Source organism: Ceratotherium simum, chromosome 13 (assembly GCF_057802395.1).
Source record: "Ceratotherium simum simum isolate JZ-2026a chromosome 13, ASM5780239v1, whole genome shotgun sequence".
Lineage (NCBI taxonomy): Eukaryota > Metazoa > Chordata > Mammalia > Perissodactyla > Rhinocerotidae > Ceratotherium > Ceratotherium simum.
The window spans coordinates 31,260,055-31,281,591 of NC_141912.1; the positions used below are offsets into that span (position 1 = coordinate 31,260,055).

The following is a 21,537-nucleotide window of genomic DNA, read 5'->3' on the forward strand; positions in this document are numbered from 1 at the left end:
TCACTTCACTAGATGAAATAGTACATAAAATATATAGGAATGTTACTTATAAAATAAATACCAAAATTTTGCATTTCAAGTTTTTAATCACTAATTTCATTATGGATAGCTCAGATTCTCCAAAATAACATCCATCCATGGGCACAAATTTCATTTCTTCCCTCAATATACATACTGTGTAGTGGAATTAATAATAATGCACATAAATATGGGCAAAAGAATGCCCCTCCTCTAAAAAAGAGCAGCATAGAAGTGGAGTGCAAAACCGAAAAAAAAGTAACATATTTACATGGTACAGTATATGAGTAACCCAAAGCCTGCAAAATGGAATTTCATTAACAGAATTTTTATTCATAAGCAACTTATTACTTACAAATCATGCACTAATGTGGTACATAATGAGCACCATAGAAACGTTTTTAAAAAGTAGTGATTCTTCTCCACACTTCCTAACAAGGAAACTTAAGACTTAGAGAACACTAACCTGCCCATGGTCACCCAGCCTGTAGAGGGCTGTTCCTAGGATGATGGCCCTTGTGTATCTGATTCCAGTGTCGGGCATTCTCCCTAATCTATAGAATGTGGACAAGATACCCAAAAGATGAGTCTAGAGGGGCATGATAGGACTGTTTTAGGAACACATGAGACATCTTAGGGAAGATGGTCAGCACTACAATGGAAAGAATGAAAACCAGGAAAGGGCCCTGTGGCCATACAGGACTCAAAGGAGGCCTGGGAATGTAAGAAGTTGTGTGGCCAGTGCTGAATGCAACAACTGAGATACTTGCACTAGCTGTTCTAGGGCAGTGGTTCTCAGTGTCCTTGACCAGCAGCGTGAGCGTCACCTGGGAGTTCGTTAGGTGCCAGGAGAGAAAGGGTGGGGGGTCACCTTTAGATTGAGTGATTAGGGAAGACTTCTTGGAGGAAGTAACATTAAAGCTAACGCCTGAAGGTGAAGAAGGTACCATCCAGATGAGGGGGAAAGAAGAGCCTTCTGGGAAGGGACCAGAATGTGCAGAAGCTAGAGAGAGCGACGTGGTCAAGGAACATGGCTTGAGCTTAAGAGCTTGAGCAAGGGCTAGAATGCACAGGGCCTTATAAGCCTGTGGGATGGGGAGTTGGGATATGATCCTAGCAGCAACGAGAGGCCATTGGTGGTATTTATGCAGGAGTGTGCATTGATCTGGTTTTCATTTTTACAAACTTACTCCAGCTACTGGGTGAAGGATAGTGGGTCAGGGGAGATAGAGAGGAGATGCCAGGAGAAGAGTTGGATGTTACCATGGAAAAGAGATAACCATTCCTCCTCGAAGAACAGAAGGAAGACAGCGTAGACTTGGATGTTTGCAGGTGTAGAGAAGGGGGAATGGTCCTCACATTGGATGGGGCTCTTTCTCAGGAGTTTTGGTGCCAGAGTCAGGAAGTTTGCCAAGCAGCGGTAACGTTGAGTCAGTGCTAATAGTTTGTACTGGGCCAAGATGATAGGATTTCTTGATTTTTCAACGTTACGTTTACTGCCTGGGAGCAGGAATGGGAGAAATAGAATAATGATGATTCAGAATTGGAGAATGAACTGGTGTGCTTGGGGAAGGGTTGACAGAGAACGTCTAAAGTTGAAAGGGGATTTTGGGGGGAAAAAAGCAGAAAGGAAGAAGAGACCAATTGGAAACGGGGGAGAGAAGTGCCTGCAGGGCTTGGTGAAGAAACAAAACTGGGTCATTGGGCCTGGTGGAGTGGAGGAGATGCTCAGCCTCTCCCTCCCTGCCAAAAAAAAAGGGAAATCTTTTCTTTAAGTAACAGGTTACTTTGAATTTTCATAGAAAATTAGAAAAATGGTTGAATTCATTTTTAAATTAAAATAGAAAAACCTTTCAGTTCTCTGTAAGGGTTCCTGTGGCCTGTTGCAGGAGACAGAGGGAAGGTGAGAAGCAGGCAGTAGATGGAACCAGAAGGAAAGCAACACAAGTTAAAGAATGACCGCTAGGTTGTGCCATTGGTCTGTTTTTTTCACTTAAGCTGTGTACTTCATTGGTATTTCACCTCTTAGCTTGGCCCTTAGATTACATCCTCTTCTCAGGTCGTCTCCCAAGTGCACAAAGCAACAACAGGCTGACTGACTGAACACCCCCTCCTGGTACTGCCCAAAAGGAGGATAAATTAACCCACTGGCCTTACTAAATGTAAATGAGGCCTGTGAAACTTGGGAAGTTGTTGCCCTCATGTGGCCGATCCTGGAAGTAACAGCCAAGGTACTTGTCTTCTAGGGCCGTCTTTTCAGTGTTTTCCAGATCAGCATCAGCGACACCTGAGAAGTTAGAAATGCAAAATCTCAGAATCCAGATCTGCTGAATCAGAAATTTTGCTGGACCCCTCCCCCAATCTGTCTCTTAACAAGCCTTTCAGATGATTCTGATGAATGCTAAAAGGTTGAAAACCACTCTTCTCAAACAACTCGTGCTCCAGTATCCCCATTGTCCCCCAAAATCTGATTATGCTCCTAATTTCTATGTTCAAGGATAGCAGAACTTCAAGTTAATCCTCTCTCTCCATGTTCTGGTCTCCAAAACCTCCTGTCTCCTCAATCTCATTCCATCAAGTAGGCCCTCAATTTAATACTCGTCCTTAAGAACCTGACCTCTTCTAGCAACAGGCCTGTTTTCGTCTACTCTGCAGAGCCACTTTTTTGGGAAGAGCAGTCTGTTTCCCTATTCTTGCTTCTCACTTTCTCCGCTGGAACTGCTGTTTTTCTCTCCTTCCCCAGAAACTGCTCTTGGATTTTTCCTTTCCCACCCACCCTCACTTAAATTCCTTTCCCTAACCAACTCCACGGGTAGGATGGTAGGTTCATCTAGAATTGATGTGCCCACACCACCTGTAGCTCCAGCCATCTGTGAAGAGCTCTGCTCCCCAAGGTCCCACTGCACGCTCAAATGTTGATCCACAGGATCTACTGTGTCCTATGGTGTTTTGTATTGAATATTCCTTCACCAGTATTTCACTTAATACTAACACTATGACTTCAAGGTAGAACAAGTGTCAGCTCCACTCAAAGGACTGAAAACAGATTCCACAAGGGTTTGTATTAATGCACCTTAAACAGCTGATAATGGCTGGGCTTCGTTTTTTTAACAAAGAGTCCAAACACTCCAGGGGTTAAATAAGCTGCTTCTCTTTCCACTGTTTATTATTAATGTACAAAATATACAAAACCAAAAGAAAAAGAAAATACTCATCCTCAAATCCATTGTGGCTCTAACCCAAGACCCTGCACAAAACCCAACCAATCCACTGTTTTCATAGAAAACAACTGATGCCGAGACAGGTGAAGGAGAGGGCTGGGAAAGGGCAAGTCACGTTGAATCCACCCAGGAAGGAACCTGGGGGGATTTAGAAGTGGCTGACAGGAAGGGAGCTGGAGGCCTCACACCAACACGGTTCCGGGTGGGGGCCAGGAGCGCGCTAGCTCCCAAAGGCAGTGCATGTAGTGTGACTGTCGGGCCCAGCATGCCGGGCTTAAGTTGATGAAAAGCTGGTCTCACTGAAGTGTTTTACAGTTTCCAGAATGAGCTGTAGGCAAGGGTGGACCACACCACTGGCCTCACCTATGCCAGCTAAAACTTCCACTCGATGCCGATGTAAATTGGCCATCACCGAACCTAGCAGACCCATGATGCAGACTTCGGTGGTCACGGAAGGTTGCAAAGTCTTACTTGAGAAAGGACTCAGAATGTAAAGCCTGTCGGGAGAGGAGTGGGGAATGATGTGTTCCAGAACTCAAATCCAGCCTGATTGAGCCCTCTCAGTGCAATGGGATATATAATACCCCTTTTACCATCTCCCCACCCCAGGAGGAATAATGAACTTGGCTGGGATGATTTCATAAGTGCAGCTGATCCCATGTCAGTTCTGTGTGCACGTGGAAGACCCACGATAGGAGAGTAGAGGTGTTTTCCAGGATAACCAGCTTTAGGTTCTCAGGCATAAAGGGTAATACTGGAAAGGGGTTTGGAGTTACAGGGCAAATCTCCTCAAAAAGTGAAGCCAAATGGGTCTCCTCTTCAGCAGTCCAAGGTACAGAATGTGTCCAGTCTCTCTCCTCCCCAGACTGGAGGAAAATATGTACATCAATGCGCACCAGTGATCAGAAAACCCCCAGGAACCCAAGCAGGTGGGAACTGAGGGGGCCGGCTCCTCATCAGCTGGGGAAAGGGAAAAATGGGCCTCACAGAAGCCATAAGAGGGTGGAAGGATCAAGGCTGCAGTCCACAGGGATGTGTGTGTGGGCGGGGCAGGCAGGTGGGCCCTAGGGCAGGGGGGGCCCATTGACACCCGGGTGGTAGAAGGCACAGTTGTTCTCATAGCGGCAGTTGCCCTTCATCATGAAATGTCGGCAAACAGGGCGGTTTGACATGTCTGTGGGAATGATGGTGGAATGGTTAGACAGGAAACGGCTAAGAGGTCAATGCCACCTTCACCCCACCTCCCCGTCATGGCATCCCAGAACTTGCAGAGAGACACTCTTGGGGATTTGGGGGAAGGGCAAAGGGCATGAACTGACACACATGCTGGGAACGGGGCGACCTCAGCTTCTGCCTAGCATACAGGGATAGTGCTGCTCCCCAGAGACTAGTATGGGACACCAAAAGCCATATTGGGGGCAGGGAGCATCCTTACCTCCTCCATGGCTATGGCCTCCATCGTGCCCTCGGTGGCCCCCTCCTCCATGGCCAGGGCCATCATGGCCGCGGTGCTCATGAGGGGGTGGCCCTCGATGGTCGTGGCCTCGGTGACCAGGGACATCATGAGGCCGGTGGCCGTGGGGCCCCCCATGTCCAGGACCTTCATGGGGGCGATGTCCACCACTTCCACCCATGCTCCCGCCAGGACCTTCATGGGGGCGATGTCCACCACCAGCACCCATTCCTCCGCCAGGGCCTTCATGGGGGCGATGTCCACTGCCTCCACCCATGCCACTGCCGGGGCCTTCATGAGGACGATGGCCACTGCCACTGCCCATACCACCGCCAGGGCCTTCATGGGGACGGTGTCCCCCACCTCCACCCATGCTACTGCCAGGGCCTTCGTGGGGGCGATGTCCACCACCCATGCCACTGCCAGGGCCTTCATGAGGACGATGTCCACTGCTGCTGCTCATGCCTCCACCAGGGCCTTCATGGGGACGATGCCCACCACCTCCAACCATGCCCCCACCAGGGCCCCCTCGTCCATTTGGGGGTCCTCCTCCAGAGCGACCTCCTCTGGCCCCTCGGAATGGAGGAGGAGGAGGAGGTTCATTTCCTCCTCGGCCACCACGGCCTCTATGGTATGGTCCAGGACCAGGTCCTGGACCCCCCCGCATCGGGCCACCCCTCATGGGGTCACCCGGGCCATCCCAGAAGGGATCACCCCCCCGGGGAGGGGGTGGGGGACCTAGGAGACGTGGACCCACTGGCCCACCAGGGCCCCCAGGGCCTCCATGTGGACCTGTTAGGGGAAAACAGAGAGAGAATATTAGCTACCTGTTTAGACTCAGGGACTGCCACCTCCCAATGTCAACTACCTCCCACTTTTTGGTCAATCCTATACTATTACTGGGCCAAAATTAAGCAGATAAGCCCATTCCAACTGCTCACTCACCACCTACCTGACATAGGTCCCCCAGGCCCAGGAGGAAAGTGCTGCATGCCCTTGGGGCCCCCAGGACCTCCCGGTGGGAAACCATTGGCTATTGGACCAGGGCCTAAGAGTCCGTGTGGCACTGTTAATAAAGAAAAGAGTAAAACAGTCAGCAAGAAGATTCTATAAGAGTGGCATGACTTCCCACTTAGGTGTCCCCAACTGACCCCCTCAGACCAACCTGGCAGAGCAATGCTCTCTCTGTCCAGTCTTCCCCTCCCACGTCTTGCCGCCTAGTGGCAACACCCCTGCTCTTCAGGGTCTGTGAACTCTGCTTCCCCCAACTCCACCGCAGGCTTCCTCCCCCAGGCCCCGGGGCTGGCCCTGATGATTACCCAGCATCTGCTTGATCTTATCTGAATAGTCTGGTTGCTTCAGCAGTTCCTCTGAGGGATGACTATTTGGGCTACCCTGTGAGGCAAGTCAATAGAGAGCAAGATCAATAGAGAGCAGCAAGGATAACCACCAGCAGAGAAAGGGAAAGCCAAAAGAGGAGGGAAGCAGGAAGATGAGGAGGACTGGGATAAAGAAAGGGAGGTTCCAGAGAAAGTGGCAAAGAGGAAGTAGGGCTCATACCATGATGGAGGTGAGGATCTCCTGGACATTGATGCCTCCTCCTCCAGGACCCTGGGGGCTCTTCCCAGCACCCATGCTTCCCATAAGATTCGCCAGAACAGGAGGCAACTTGGAGCCACCTGCCCCGTCAGGTGAGCCTCCGGCCCCCCCAGGCTCCAGGGCCTCCACATATGGGGTCTCATCCATGGAACACTCCTGAAAGAACAGGAAACAATCAGGACTAACTAAAAGAATGAAGAGAGTCTCACATAAACAATTCATTAAAGCCAATTACAACCTCCACTGCCACGTAACACCCACTCACCTCATCTAGGGGGATGAGTTTCGGGGGTATAGGTTCATAGGGCTCAGGATCAGGCTCATGAGGACTATGAGGAATGCCGTAGGCGATGGAAAAAACAAGAATGACAGTCAAATTATTTATTCAGGCCCTCAACTTTCTTCCTTAACTCCACCCCCTTCTTAGTTACCCCAGGGCACATTCCCCTCAGGGGTCTAAGTGCTCAACAGCCCAGGGCGTGAACCTCGCTCTACTCACCTTTCCTTATTCAGGAAGAGCTCCTGAAGGATTCCTTTCTCCCGCTCAGCCTGGATGTATCGCTCCTGGCTGTTGCTTCCAGGGGTGACAAGAGGTGAGGGCAGAACCAGGGGCCGGGGGCACACCCAGGGTACCTTCTCCTCCATGTTGTCATGGCTCAGACGCCGGGCTGTCTCAAATGCATGTCGGTCTGACAGTATCTCTCGCTTAGCTGCTTCGCCAAAGTCTTTGATCTTATTCACATTGACTATTGGCAAGGAGAGAAAAAGCAAGAATGTAAGAACAACCAAGTCCTTTTTAAACTCTCTGTACCCACCTATTATATGGGAAATGTGACCTCTTACCTCGTTCAGTTTCATCCAGTTCAAAATAGAAATATTCTCTCAGTTTGCCCTCCTCAGGCCACGTCACAGTTTTCCTCTTCCTGCCTTTCCGGGTCAGCTGGCTAGGATCTCCAGGACTCTCCACTGGCTTTGCATCCAGAGCTCCCGGCTCCAAAGAGGCTGTAACGCAGGAGAGGTTTTAGACCCAGGTCCTTCCTTTCAGAAAACCTCCCAGCTTGAACCAGTTGTGAGACTTACCTGTATCCATGAGCTCTGGGACTTCAACAGGGGGAACTGGGGTCCCTGGACGGTCTGTATCCATGGCCTCAGAAGGAGGTGCTGGTTCTGGGGAAGAAGGTTTGGCTGTGCTTGGTTCTATGCTTGTTTTCCCTTCAAATGGGCTTGGCTATTATGAAAGAAAAAGAAGTTAATGAGCTGACAGGAAAGGCAAGGCAGTAAGTCCAGGGTCCTAGGCAACATCCCCCAATGCTCCTAAAGTACTCCGTCTCTAACACTGCCCCCTTGCCGCCAGTCTACATCTGAGACCAACTCCTCTTGTCCTCCCCAACTGCTCTGAGCTGCTGGGCTCTTCCTTCTACTTTACCTTTTATACCCTGTCACTAAAACCTATGGCCCAGGGCCCATACCTTGGCAGCTGTAGGTGACAGCACCTTCTTCTTCTTCTTAATTTTGATCCCCGGAACAGGGGCTGAATTGAGCGCATCCAGAAAGCCCAGGCCCTCCATAGCTACACAAGGAAAGAGCATAAAATGGAATCATTAGACCTCCTTCACAATCCCATTCCTATAGACAGAATCTGGGCAGGGCAGGACATGGGCCAATGGAGACCCTGCCTCAACTTCGGACATAATAAACTCAAGGTCACCAGGTAGCATAGGCAGGAGGACTCATACAAGAAATTCTCGTTGTTATTCTATCTTTTTTTTAACGGCAAGCAAGCCATAGCCCTGGACGTGAATTCGAGCTCAGGAGACTGACAGAGCCAGCCCTGTTTTTTTTTTTTGTGAGGAAGACTGGCCCTGGGCTAACATCTGTGCCCATCTTCCTCCACTTTATATGGGACGCCGCCACAGCATGGCCTGACAAGCGGTGCACCGGTGCGCGCCCGGGTTTCAGAACCTGGGCCGCCAGCAGCGGAGCGCACACACTTAACCACTATGCCATGGGGCCGGCCCCAAAGCCAGCCCTGTTGACATGACAGATTATCCTGCCAACTGGGAGGGCCCCAACCAGCGAATGAATAGCACACCTCCCCACCTCATCTCTAAAATTACTCCTAAGTAATCCAAGAACGGGGAATTCCAGAGGCACAAAAATTAAAGGACACCAAGAAGTCAGACGAAAACAATCAAAGAGAGGGAAAAACAACTTCCCCCCTCCCAGGACATGTATTCCCATTAAGGGTCTTGCTCCCAATTCAAAGCACATCCCCCCACTTTAGACTCACGCTGTGGGGGGATGATCTTCACTTTGATCTCTTTGGTGGCGTTGGGTGTTGTGTTGAGTGGCTTGTATTTCTTCTCTGCAGTGGGGGCAGCATCTCCTGGAGCAGCTGCGGAGCTGTAAGAAGAGAAACTGTCAACACCGACTCAACCCCTTCTTTCTCCCTCGTGTCCCACACCCAGCCCATTTAGAAATTCAGAACATGGTCTATACCTCTGACGCTTGAGCGGGATGGGTTTGAGGTTATACTTGTCAGAAACCACCACTGCACTGGCATTCTTCTTCACAGGCACCAAAGATGGGGTCTCCAGCTCCAGTCCTGGGGGAAGAGACATTGTGTTGGGGTTGAACTCACTCCCCACCCTCTTGACTCTTCCTCCCTGTTCCCCCACTTCAATCTTCATCTAACCTTATATACCATCCCCTCAAAGCTTTGCCCACTAGTCATCCCTCTTCCACAGGCTTACCATATCATAAATACAACTATTCCACCACAAGGCCCTGGGTGTGCATATGCCCACAGATGCCCCAGGGGCCAGCAAACAGCCTTACCGGTGGAACGGAACTTGGCATGACTGGGTGCTGTGGTTCGAAGAGACTTGGGCTTCTCCTTCTTCTTCTCTGGGGCCTCCTCAGCCCGGGTTTCAGCCTTCACCTCAGTCAAGGGTCGCTCAGGAGGGGTGGTTCGACTCTTTCCCTCTTCTTTACGTTTTTTCTTATCTTTCTCTGTTGTGGAAAAACAAAGCAGAAAAGGATTTTGTTTAGGTAAAGAGAAAGACCATCACTCAGAGGTAAAGAAGGCTGAGGGCACTGAAGGCCACATCCCATTAACTATGAGGGATAAAGGACTAAGGAATTTACCAGCAGGCTGAGTACTGCTCTGGGAGCGGATGACAGCCATCCAGTCACTGACAAGGACTGAGGCCAATTTCCGGAGCTCTGCAGGTGAGAGAAAGGAGAAATGCCTAAATAATTTAAAATACTATTCTTCCAATAACAGAAAATAGAGATGTTTAAAAATATACTGTGAAAGTCTGGGTAATGGAAAAAGTAACCCAGAGTTTTAAGAAGAACATGAGATAGGCTTAAAAACCAAACTCTTAAAAAGAGAACAATGAACCACAGAGTTGTCTTCTATTCAGATAATTTTCAACCCTGACACCATCACAACACTAGGGGGTGAAAAGAACTAACACTTAATACAGAGGACGTTGTAAAGACTACATCACTGTGTTACATGTATCTCATGTGACTCTTACAATAACCTGAAGATTTTTAATCTTCCTTCACAAAGAAGCATAGAGATTACAGCCACAAGACTAGACAGCGGGGCAGGATGAGCCCAGTGCCTCTGCTCTTCCCCTAAATACTTGTTGAAAGAATAGAAACTAAACTCAGGAAAAAGGTAGGCATGGTTCAAATATTTGAAGGGCTAATAGATTTAAAAAGAAATAGTATTATTCTGCATTGTCTCTTTAAAGGCAAACTTAACGCAAAGTTTCAAGGAGGCAGATTTAGACTCACCTTACAAAAAAATTTTCTAGGCAACCTTTTTTCCTAGACTGCTGCTAGTGACAAGGGCTTTAAAAAAATCAATTAAGTGTGGCAAGTGTGAAAAAAAAGCTTAAAAACAAACTAGGGCGCAAGCCGGGTGGCGCAAGTGGTTAAGTGTGCGTGCTCCGCTGCGGCGGCCCAGGGTTCGCCGGTTTGGATCCCGGGCACGCACCGACGCACTGCTTGGCAAGCCATGCTGTGGCGGCGTTTTATTTATGTGGAGGAAGATGGGCACGGATGTTAGCCCAGGGCCAGTCTTCCTCAGCAAAAAAAGAGGAGGATTGGCAGATGTTAGCACAGGGCTGATCTCCTTACAAATAAACAAATAAATAAATAAAATAAAGACAAACTAATTTAGGGTTGTGGAAGCAGAGTTTATCTAGACAGAAAAGATGGTGAGAGAATTTAAAGATAAAGAACAGAATTTGTTTCTAAACATATGAGAAAAAGCTTTGTAGCTCTTTCCTTTTGTACTTGGCAAATTAACATCTCTTATCTGTGGCACCTCTCTTCTTGCCAACATCCCCACATATAGACTCATTTAATAATGAGATTGTCACAGAACTTTAAAACCTAACCTTTCAAAATAGTCACACAACTGGCAATTTCTGTACCTAAGGCAACATGAACCCTAATGCAGGAATATCCTAAAGCCTTTTTGGAGGAATTGATACTATGGTCCAGTAAGACTTAACTACAGTCAATAAGGAATGTGCACGTTTCAGTATCTAAAGGAAGTAGAGAGTAATAATTAAACCCATATTCATAAAAGGCAGCACAACGAAGCCAGGTGGAAAATAGGGAACAATATACCCAATGATGAAAAAACAAAAGATGGGCAATGATTTAATAGGATTCTCCTGTGTTCTGTGTTATACTACGAGTTATTATTAAAGATACTCTGAGATGTGGCAAAAATAGGTACTAAAAAGACCTAAAAACTGAGAATTAATACAACTAAAAAAAGGGAAAGCTAGGAAATGTTTTTCACTTGAATAATACTGTGAGTTAAAACAAAATTGGGATCCTTTATCTTGGAAAGGTGTTCCCAGAGTTTTCTCCGATAGCTAAAGGAACTTCAGATAAATTTACCCAGGCCTAGGTGCTCCCTCCATGCCAAAAAACCAAAGCCTCTTTGCAAAAAAGACCTAGCAACCCATTCCCTTTAGACACAGAGCAAGCCTGTATTTTGATCAGGGGATCATCTCTGCTAGAATACTGCTCACTTGTGGAATACTAGTGTCTTGTGCTCCTGGTTTATGCCTTGGGGAGGGATTAAGGAAATCTTTAATTTCCTTACTCTCTAAAGAAAAGGCTGTGAGTTTCTGGAGCCAGGCTTCGTCTTCTGGCCCTTGCCAGGAGTTTCAAAACCCTTTGTCTTAGAAAAGGTAAAAACCTGTTGCTATCAAAGCTATGATATACTCCAGGAGTCAGGATCATGCCATCTCTTACAGGAAGGTGTTTATTGGTAGAACCAGTATATCTATTGTTATGAAAATAGACACTGAAGGTCCCAGAATATACTATATTTAGAAAAACAGAAGTAAATAATGATAGACACTCTAGATGACACTATTTTCCCCAAAGAATTTTAAGGGTATGCGTTTTACACCAAGAGATCTTAAGAATTGGCTTCTAGGGCCGGCCCCGTGGCTTAGCGGTTAAGTGCGTGCACTCCGCTACTGGCGGCCCGGATTCGGATCCCGGCACGCACCGATGCACCACTTGTCCGGCCACGCTGAGGCCGTGTCCCACATACAGCAACTAGAGGGATGTGCAACTATGACATACAGCTATCTACTGGGGCTTTGGGGGGGAAAAAAAAAGAGGAGGATTGGCAATAGATGTTAGCACAGAGCTGGTCTTCCTCAGCAGAAAAAAAAAAAAAAGGAGGATTAGCAAGGATGTTAGCTCAGGGCTGATCTTCCTCACAAAAAAAAAAAGGAATTGGCTTCTAGTTAATGTATGGTACCTTATCTTACATTCAGTGGTAGAGAAATGGACAAATCCCATTCAGAATTGAGAACAGAAAAGAGGGGACAGGTTAGAGGAACTAAATTTTTAAAAGAAAGAGAAAAGCAAGGTGAGATAGAAAGAGGAAGGCAGGAGTGAAGGGACAATCCAAGGATGGGGAAAGAAACTAAGGTAATCGTAATTAAGTGGAAGTAATGGAGGACGGCCCAGGACACAGAGAAGGAGGGGCCCCTACCTTCATCCTCACTTGACTTGCTCAGTTGCTTCACCAGTTTGGCTGTGTTGTTCTATGAGAGATGGGGAGCAGCAGAAAGGTGAATGCCAGGAGGAAAATAAGCCCACTCAGAGCTAACAACCCCACAAACTCGCTCACAATCTCCTAATGGTCCCTTAACAGTAACTAACATTAATACACTACTTTACCTTTTACAAAACCCTTGTAGACATATCCTTAACTTAATCCTTACAACAACCCAGTTAGATAGGTATAATTACTCCCATTTTATAGATGAAAAAATTGAGGCTTAGATAAATGAAATGTCCCAAGACAGACACCTAATAAAGAGATAAATTCGAACCAAGTCTTCTGATTCCAAATTCCTATTTTTTCTACCATTCTACCTCAGAGGCCCAAGACTGCAGCCACATCAGAGTTGGTGTGAGTTTTGTATCTGTTAGGCTATACAAGAAAGAAGAACCAGGATTGTAAAGACTGAAGGTACCTGCTTGAGATGGTCCACAGTGAGCGGTAGGTGCTGCAGGGTCAATAGAATTTGCTGCAAGAGGGGAATGTTGTTGGTTGTCTTTGAATACGTAAGCCAATTGTTAAGAAGCTTGTAGCCACCAACGTCAATAAACCTGCAGGCAGGTAGGAGAGATTCTGTAAGGCCCTTCTTGAGTTTTGGAAGTACAACAGCCCATACTCCTAGTTCTCCATCAACAACCCAGGAACCCCATGCCTCACCTCCCCCACCTTCTAACTATGTCTTCCCATTCCAGCCACCCACATCCCCACTTACTTGACCAATATTTCTGGTGAACGGGTCTGCAGGAGAATGTTCAAGTAAGTGCATCGACTCACCATCTTTCGTGCTTCCTTCATCAGACTGTAAGAGATGAGTTAAGGTTAGCAATGGAGCAGCCAGAGAGCACCTCTTCTTTTAGCAGAAGAGTCTGCAATTTGTGGGAGTGCCTAGAGATGTCTGATGAGTTGGGACTTTCCTCGAGGGTGGGAGGGTCACGCAGGCCTCCAGGAGGACGGGATGGATCCAGAGTGAAATGGAAACCCATGGGAGGATGGAAGACAACTGAGGAGACACTGAAGTCTCTGATCTGGGGAGGACGAGCATCATTGCTTTCCTGACACACAAGGCACATTTAATTCTGCTTCCAAGCGAAGAGTCCTAGCCCTCAACAACCATTCCTCCTAGTCTTTTCAGGACTGGCTTAGTCATTTGCTTTCCCCTAGGAAACTTAAGGATCCCTGAAGGAAAATGACGTTTTGGGTACATGGAACGTGACCCAAAACAGAACCAAGAATTCTGTTACCTGGCTCCCCTGCTTGCTTCCTTCCTTTCAAAGTGTGACTCCCTTGGGACTGTGAATGTCCAAATATCCAGATTCCATTACGGCCAGGGACCAAGGGATCATCTTTTCCTATCACTTATGCCAAAATTATTGGATCTGAATCCTGTTCTATTGACCCTCCCTTTTCTCTCCAGGAACAGTCATTCCTGTCTGCCGTAAAAATTATAGGCATGTGACAACATACAACACCCTCTACTCACAATGAATCCAAAGAAGAGTACAGACTCACCTGAAGATCTTGGAAATCCCATCCACACTCTTGACTTCCCCATCTCGGGTAAGGAAGCTATCCAGGCCCTTGAGAAGCTCTTTGGGGTCTATGGGACCCGAACCCATGATCGAGGTTTCTAAGATGAGAGGACAAAACAAACCCACAGAATAAATGGGTGGCAAGGACAGTTCCACTATGCCCTCTAATAAATCTCATCTCTACATTTGACAAAATATAGTGACTACTTATACAATCTATATTAAATACACTCATTATTTTCTAGATAAGAAAAAGCAACAGAGATCATTGTTGCTAATGAAAAACTAGCCCTGGCAAGTTAAGCATGGTGTTAATACATGACTAAATGGGAAGAAAATTAGATTGGAGGACTGGAGCATCACAGCTTTCTCCCTCTCCCAGTTACTGCCTTCCTAGGACAGCTGAACTTCACAAGATCGTATTAGGGCTAAGATTCATCTTCCCATAACAAAATGCTCAACTCCCCAAGGCATTTTTGCTTATTGTTAGGTCCTCTTCTCGGCTGCTAATAAATCTGACTTGAAAAAAACTGTAGCTTTGTAAGAACAGGGCCAATCTTGAGTGCTCAGGCTAAATGTCTTCTAAGAGTCAATTCCTTATTATCTTAGCCCATTAAGAGTCATAATCACCACAAGTGGCAGGATATGTTCTGCTTGCACCAGTAGACAATCATCTAAAGTGGTAGGTGATAGGGAAGAAAACAAAACTTGAAAACAGAACCTTTCCCCCAGGGGAGTTGTGGGTAACTCCCAGAAATGAAGACAAATGGATACAAAGGGAATTAAGCAGGTCCTCCTAAGCCTTGAACAGAATGTCACTCATTAACCAAATACTGCACAACTTCTGTTTCAAAGTTAAGAGCAAGACTGGTTTGTGGTTTCAAAAGCAAGGATGGGAATCTCACCCCGTTCCCCTCAAAATCACACCATCCAACACCCCCCCAGGAAGGCCTGAAATTAGAAACCATGGAGCCAAAAAGAATGGAACAAATAAAGCTAGAAGCTGGAAAAATGCCAGTAAATGTTAAGTAGCTACCTTAGAGCAGGTTAGAAAAGAGTTAATTAAAAGCTAGACTGCTGTTGTGGGACAGAGAAGTGTGAAACAATGTCAAGGCCAGAACCCAAGTTCCAGAGAGGTCATTTAGAATCAATATGGTTCTGACTGGGATTTTTATCCACAATGCCTCTAAACACTGGCTTCTGAGAACCAACAAAGCAAGCCACCTTGTAAAATCTGCATTTGGGAAATAAGGCTAACAGTGGGTAGGAAGGTGGCAAAGAGAAAAACCCCTGCATCCTGCTTCTAGAAGAGAGAACAGACATGATCCCAGCAGAAGGCTGGGCAAACCAGTGTTTTACAAAGATGACTATACTTTGCACAAAAAAGAGAACAGGTTTCTTATAAAGTAAATTAGTTCTATTTGTTCTCAGACAAACCAAAAAAGAAAAACAAGCATCATAATCTCAACTTTTAGCTCTCCTCCAAAAAAGGTCAATAAATTTCTAAATGTATAGGTCCTAACAACCTAGGCAAGAAGAGGCAGAAGCAGGGAGGAGGCTGGATCTTGAGATCATAACTTGTGGGCTGAAAAGAGAAAGAGGAGCTGAGGTAAGAAATGCTGCAAGGTGAGCAAATCTGGGTTAACTGTGCTGTCACTGCTGCCCTGGAACCTCCACGAGGACAGGTAGAACCTGAGGTCAGAGGAAAAAACATTCAAGGAGAATACCGATAAGTTAGAAGTCCACAGGCCAAATCCACTGCAGTGTGGTGATCCTTACACACACAGAGACAGACACAGGGGATAAAGGAATTTTTCCCATGTAGTAAGACACTCTAAAGTGACAGACACTATAAAGAGATATATAGATACAATAAAGGGATATAGAAAACAGATTTCCTATCTGTTAGAGACTGGAAATGCAATGAATGAATCCAAAGTAATACATATCATCAAAACATACACAATTCGACAAAAAGCCTTCAATTAAATTATCACTTCAAACCAGTCCCCACTAAATACAGCTGACCCCACTGATCCAAACCCAGAGCTGAATATACATCACCTCAGAGAACTCCCTTTTGCATATCCAACTACCAGCTAAGCCAACAGGCCTGCTACCCCTCCCTCCTTCAGAAACTCGGTCACCTAAGTTCAAATGTTCCTTCATTTAAGAGGGTGGGAGACAAGAGAATAACCATCCTTAGAGAGAAAAAGAGACCCATGAGTACAAAGCTAAATTCTGTCCAGTGCCTTCTGCTGGGAATGGGACCCAGGGACAACTTTTTAATATCCATTCATAACAAGCAAGAATAGTCAAGGGAAGCTGGAAAACAAAGAAGAAATGTTAAATATTCACTTTCCATTATTATTTATATTTTGGAAATATAAATTTTATCTCACGAGCACCAATCATGTGATAAAATGTAGTGGGTTTTCTCATGATGGCTTTCCTCCAGGCAGATGAGTTTTACACTCATTTAAAATTAACGATCCCAAGTGTCTTACAACCTAATTTCCTTACTTTGAAGTCAGTACATTCTGAAAGAAAGAAGTTCCAAGGCAGTCAAGTGGAAAGGAATGAAGAGCCGAAATTCCTGGCACAGGCCTACAGTAGAAAAGGCAAATGAGCTGACCAGGGGCGGGGCAGTGACCAAGTGTCCTAACATCACCTACTCATATCTGGAGCCTGGAATGAAAAGCCTGAAGCAGCTTTCTGGAACCAAAAATAATCCAGGGCATGATACGTTTTCTTTTAATTTCCTTGAAGGCAGAACCTACAGAGGGAGGGGGGAAAAAGCAACCCCTAGCCTCATCTCCACCTTGTCCTTGTCCTAAGCTGGACTTTCCTTATGAAGGATGTTGCAGGCCGAGCCGTGCACTACTGACACAAGGCACTGGGGAATTTTCTACCGTTTTTACCAAAAATAAAATTAAAACTCCAGAAGTGACACTGACTCCTGCCTCCAAAATGAATATTTACTTGAGGGTTATTTAATTAAAAGGGGAGAAAAATATCTAGCTCAGCTAAAGTTATTCTATACCCATCACCAACGACAAAGAACTGAATTGGTTCAGGACAGAAATTCTATGCAGGTCAAAGCCCTTTTAAAAACAATTACAATACTCTTCTAACAAAGGAGGAAGGAGTCTGAGTTTACCCTAACTTAGAGGTCTTAGCACTTCTGGAAATGAAAATGCTTTGTACCTAACCCCTTACATTCCCCTCCCTTTCCTTGGTGTTTGAGGCATTTCCTAGGCATTTTGAGGCAATAGTGGACTAAATTATGTCTCTCAGGTGATTCACAGGGTTGTACCTCTCTTCTAAGTAGTAAGCCTCTATTCCTCAGTCATTTTGAAAACCTGGTACATGATCTCCTCAAAAAGCTTGTTTGCCTTTCAATGAGGATGTAAACTCACCCCCCCCCCCCCGCCCCCAACAGGAAAGGATCCTAGCATAGAACTGCAGCCACAAACTACAAGGATCAGGTTCTTCGAGGTTCTCTGGATGGATTTGGTTTCCCTAGAAGACCTTGTTTCCCATCTCCCATTTTAAGGAAGATCTTCTTTATTAATCCCCTGCTCACTAGAGATCACGAACCCCAGTGGGTAGAATGTTCAGCTCCCAAGGAAGGTATGCTGCAGAGGCACATGGCAAACTGCTTAAAAGATAAAAAACTTGTGGTCAATAGACATGTGGAAGAGTCCCTCCCATCCAATCCAGAAGTTTAAGTAGTAATTGGAGAATCCGTACCCAGTAGAAAATTAGCCCATAAGTCTCACCCAAGTCACCACAGGATGGTTGTACAAAACGGCTTTCCAATTCTGCCTAGAAGCTCCACGCTTCAATGTAGGACTTAAAAAAATGAAAAGTATATGGAGAGTCTGATAAAGATCTGACTTGGAAAAAGTTGGAAGAAAGATAAGAAAGGGACAGGACACCCAATACCCCCCTCAGATAGGGCATGGCTTTCGAACATGCACCCATTGCTACAGCACTGCCCGAGTTGAAAAATGAAGAGGACATTATTTCCCCATTAATGTTTTTTAAGGAATTTCTTTTAGAAGGGAAGGAAAAAGAAATTCAAAAAAGGTGGCTCTCTGGAAAAAAGAAATGAAGGTTGTGAAATGTTAATACCAGAAAGGGTTTGCTTACCAGAAACCGTAGCTTGATTCCCCCTGCCTTGAGTTTACAACTGCCGCCTCCTTTCCTAAAGATTCACTTCTCATCCTAGTACCAATGTACAGGAGCTAAGCAACTGGAGAACGTGATACAGCACTGAACACAAAGAGTTTATTCCCAAACCCAGAGGTGGGAATAAGGGCGATTTAGAAGAAAAGTCCTCAAGAACCCACCCTCCCCCAGATTCTCATTATACAAAGCGACCAAATGCAGGAGGCCCAAGGACTGGTTCCTGAGCAGAAATGGGACATTCCAGTGTCATTAGGCCCCATTTGTCTATTCAAGTTATCCTTTCACAAGCTCATGTCTTTCCCCAGTATCCCCAACACACATATATACATACACACACGCTCACACACTCCCCAAAAAGGCTCCCGGTCTTAAAGGATAGTTGGTTTGACGGGCTTTCCACCCCTGGCAACTGAAGCAGGGAAAACTTCCAAGCAGTTGTGATGAGTGAAAAGAGAAAATAAATGCAACAGGCTCTGATTATTAAACATAAAAACTAGAGCTGCCCAAGGAGATGGACAGCCTCAAGACCTAATTCCTATAAGCTTTTTTCCTTTTAAGATAAAGGCTATAAAATATTCTAAAGAAAATAAGGAAAAAGTCTTTTCCTATCTAGCAGCAGCGTGCACAGGGAAATCAATCCAGAAGGCATCTGCTCAGGGGTGGAGTTTCAAGAGGGTGGAGAGAAGAGGAAGCAAGCTGATTACATCACCTTTCAAGGCTGCTCCTCCCCCTTGACCAAGTTTCTAGGGCGGCCCTAAGCTCTGGATGGCAAAAGGGGGAGAAAAACAACAAAGAAGCAGGGACGCCATTTTGTAATGGAGAAGAGGAAAAGTTAAAAAGCTGTCCGGGCTCTGCCGGGAGCTAGTTACATTAAAAAACACCTTTTTTTAGTAAAAAAACAAAAACCAGCCCCAAATCCTGAATGGTCTGACCTATTTGGAGTCAGTAAGAGCATTGTGAAAATAAAAGCAATTAAAATATTAAAAGAACAATTTTCTGCGGGGAAGAATTGAATTTGCAATTGAGGTTCAACCTGCTACCACCGACCACCCCCATCCTTCCTATAAAGGGAAAGGGGGAGGACTTGGACCCCTCTCATCAAATAGGGTCGAGGTGGGAGGACAGGAGAAAAATGGGTCAACACACAACCTGCGACGCCGCCGCTTGGAAGACAAAAGGACAAGGAAAGTCGCCATATTGAAGCAGGGAAGAAAAAAATTCCTTTTAACGACACAAATCTTTTAGAAAGCTAGCATTCAATTGCACTAAATGGCTTTTAAAATTATTCTCCTGAATTCCACATTTCCCAACCTTTCCACCCGCTATTTAACTGTATCCCCCCACCAAAAAGTATCAAGTTAAAATGTTAACCACTTTTTGCTTTTAAATAACCTACGCAATCTGCAACAATTATAAAACATTCTTTACCTCCCCAAGTATTATCTTGTATGTACTGCCACTAAGATTATATTTTGCCCTGAATTAAGTGTCTTGCAATCTTTATTCCTAGATTGCCACCTATTTTAAGCACACAAATATACCCCAAGCAAATTACATTAAAATTGAGAGGATTTAACAATCATTTTAAGTCATAGCCAGCTATTATTTCTCTCTGCCCATCTCCTTACCCTGCAATCTTTATGTACAGATTGCTTATTAATCTGGCAAATTGAAAGGCGCCCTGCTTGTCTCACACACAAAGAAGTGGGACTTCTGGGCCTCAAGATCCACCATCTTTTGTATGTGAGCTCATTAACCCTTTTGAAGACTGCTAACGAGAGGAAGGTAACCATTCCTCTTTATAAAAAGCAAACACTTATGGCTTTGGCAGTCTGGAAATTGGCTGGATTACCAAGGGTTAACCATCAAAATCCTCACTTGCTGGCCCTCCCTCCACGCTCTCCTTGCCTGCAGCAGGGCAGGAAGAGGTAGGTGGTAGGGGAAAGAGATCAAGACTGTTTAGACCCAAAGGCCCTTTTTAATGGAGATAGAGTGACCGGCTTGGTCCTTCTCCAGTTCTCTATTTTGTTCTACGGTCTCATTTCTTCCTCTCATTATTTTTGGTTTCACAACGGGAAACGTTGATTTCTTGTTGCAAGGCTGGTTTTTGAAAATTCGACACTTACTATCCAATTTTTTTGCGACGTCAGCACCTCGGGCTCAGGGGGAAGGGGATTAAAATTTTGGAGAAAAAAAATAAAACAACCAACCAGGACCCAAAACTCAATTATTTGGGGGCCTCATTGGATCAAAAAGTCTCTTAAAAAAATAAAGGCCAACTCAGTATTCATTTCCCCCCCCACCCAACTCCATTTAGGGAGGGGGGTCGTAGAAAAAAAGTTCTGAGTGGATTCAAAAAAGTAAACGCTGGTTGAGTGAATTTGGGCGGGTTTGGGAAGGGAGGGTGGTTGATTATTTTTGAAGTTATGTGGTGACGGTCCTTCGGCCACAGATTTCAAGTCCCAAGCAGCGTGGGCTGGTGGGGTGGGCAAGATAGATGGGAAGGGGCAGAAGACACAAGTGGTTGGGCTGGTGGCTGCTGTTTTCCCTTTCCCCCCTCTCTCAGGATCCTTTCAAGGGCTTAGATGTTGCTGCGGCTTGTTTCTTTTTTCCTCGCGGGCAGCCTGTCTTTCTCCGAGAAAATTCAAACCTGGGATAAAAGGAACACAAAGGAGAAAGATGTAATCAGTACGGCTTGCTTTTAAACACCCAAAAGTTTCATCTTTGTTATCCCCAAACACCTCCAGATCCCATCACGAACACAGCCGCTTCATATAAATCATGGCTCTCAAATGAACCCATGCCTGACCCGTTTCCCAGCGCAACGCTCTCCGCAAAATCTTACCCCCTAACCGACAGCACACCAAAACTTACCTCTAAACGAACCCCAGAATGGCGGCTGCCCGCTCGGGCGGAGTCTTTTATACCCGGACGCCGCCCAACGCGCCTAAACGTGCTAGTGAAACGCCCTTGTCGCGCGACATTGTGCGCGAGGCGTGAATTCATTGGTCAACGAAAAAGACAACTCTCTAGCTGATTGGCTATCCTTCCTTCGCCTTCGCTCAGCCCCTTCCCCCCAGCACCTTCTTCCGCCTCCTTCCTGGCACCCACCGCGTGCGCGTGATCGCAGAGCCGAGCCCCTCCCTTTCCTCTCCTTCCACCACTTCCGCCCTCGAGACATTGCTCACCCTGGGTTGGTAGAACCGGGCCGGCGCATGCGCACTGAGACGATCTCGGTCCAAATCGCCTTCAAAATTGTTTAAAAGGCAAATTCTAAGAATGAGATCTAAGAGTCATAGTGACCGGTTCAGCAAAAACGCAATTTTGAGGCCGAATTCGATTGTGACGCAGTTGAAATTGGCTTCTGCCCACAGCCCCCCTTCCACGCTTCCGTCCTGACGC

General features: G+C 46.1%; 1 protein-coding gene across 3 annotated transcripts; it reads right to left on the minus strand.

Annotated features, from left to right (window-relative positions):
- Positions 1–3,153: 3,153 nt before the first annotated feature.
- On the minus strand, positions 3,154–21,529 carry PPP1R10 (protein phosphatase 1 regulatory subunit 10). 3 transcript variants are annotated; one of them, XM_087438260.1, is made up of 20 exons: positions 21,324–21,529; positions 20,262–20,785; positions 13,922–14,039; positions 13,125–13,211; positions 12,828–12,963; positions 12,341–12,392; positions 9,439–9,516; positions 9,130–9,303; positions 8,791–8,896; positions 8,582–8,694; positions 7,761–7,861; positions 7,372–7,519; positions 7,135–7,293; positions 6,791–7,037; positions 6,557–6,620; positions 6,253–6,447; positions 6,012–6,087; positions 5,645–5,758; positions 4,675–5,484; positions 3,154–4,413 (listed from the first exon to the last, which is right to left on the minus strand). In XM_087438260.1, the coding sequence occupies exons 3-20, from the start codon at positions 14,026–14,028 to the stop codon at positions 4,304–4,306; spliced, it is 2,877 nt and encodes a 958-aa protein (XP_087294386.1). In that variant the 5' UTR covers positions 14,029–14,039; positions 20,262–20,785; positions 21,324–21,529; the 3' UTR covers positions 3,154–4,303. The 3 variants fall into 3 exon arrangements, with proteins under 3 accessions (XP_087294386.1, XP_087294387.1, XP_014638390.1); XM_087438261.1 differs by lacking the exon at positions 21,324–21,529 and having other exon boundaries at positions 18,097–20,994; XM_014782904.2 differs by lacking the exon at positions 21,324–21,529 and having other exon boundaries at positions 20,262–20,993.
- Between the last annotated feature and the right edge of the window lie 8 nt (positions 21,530–21,537).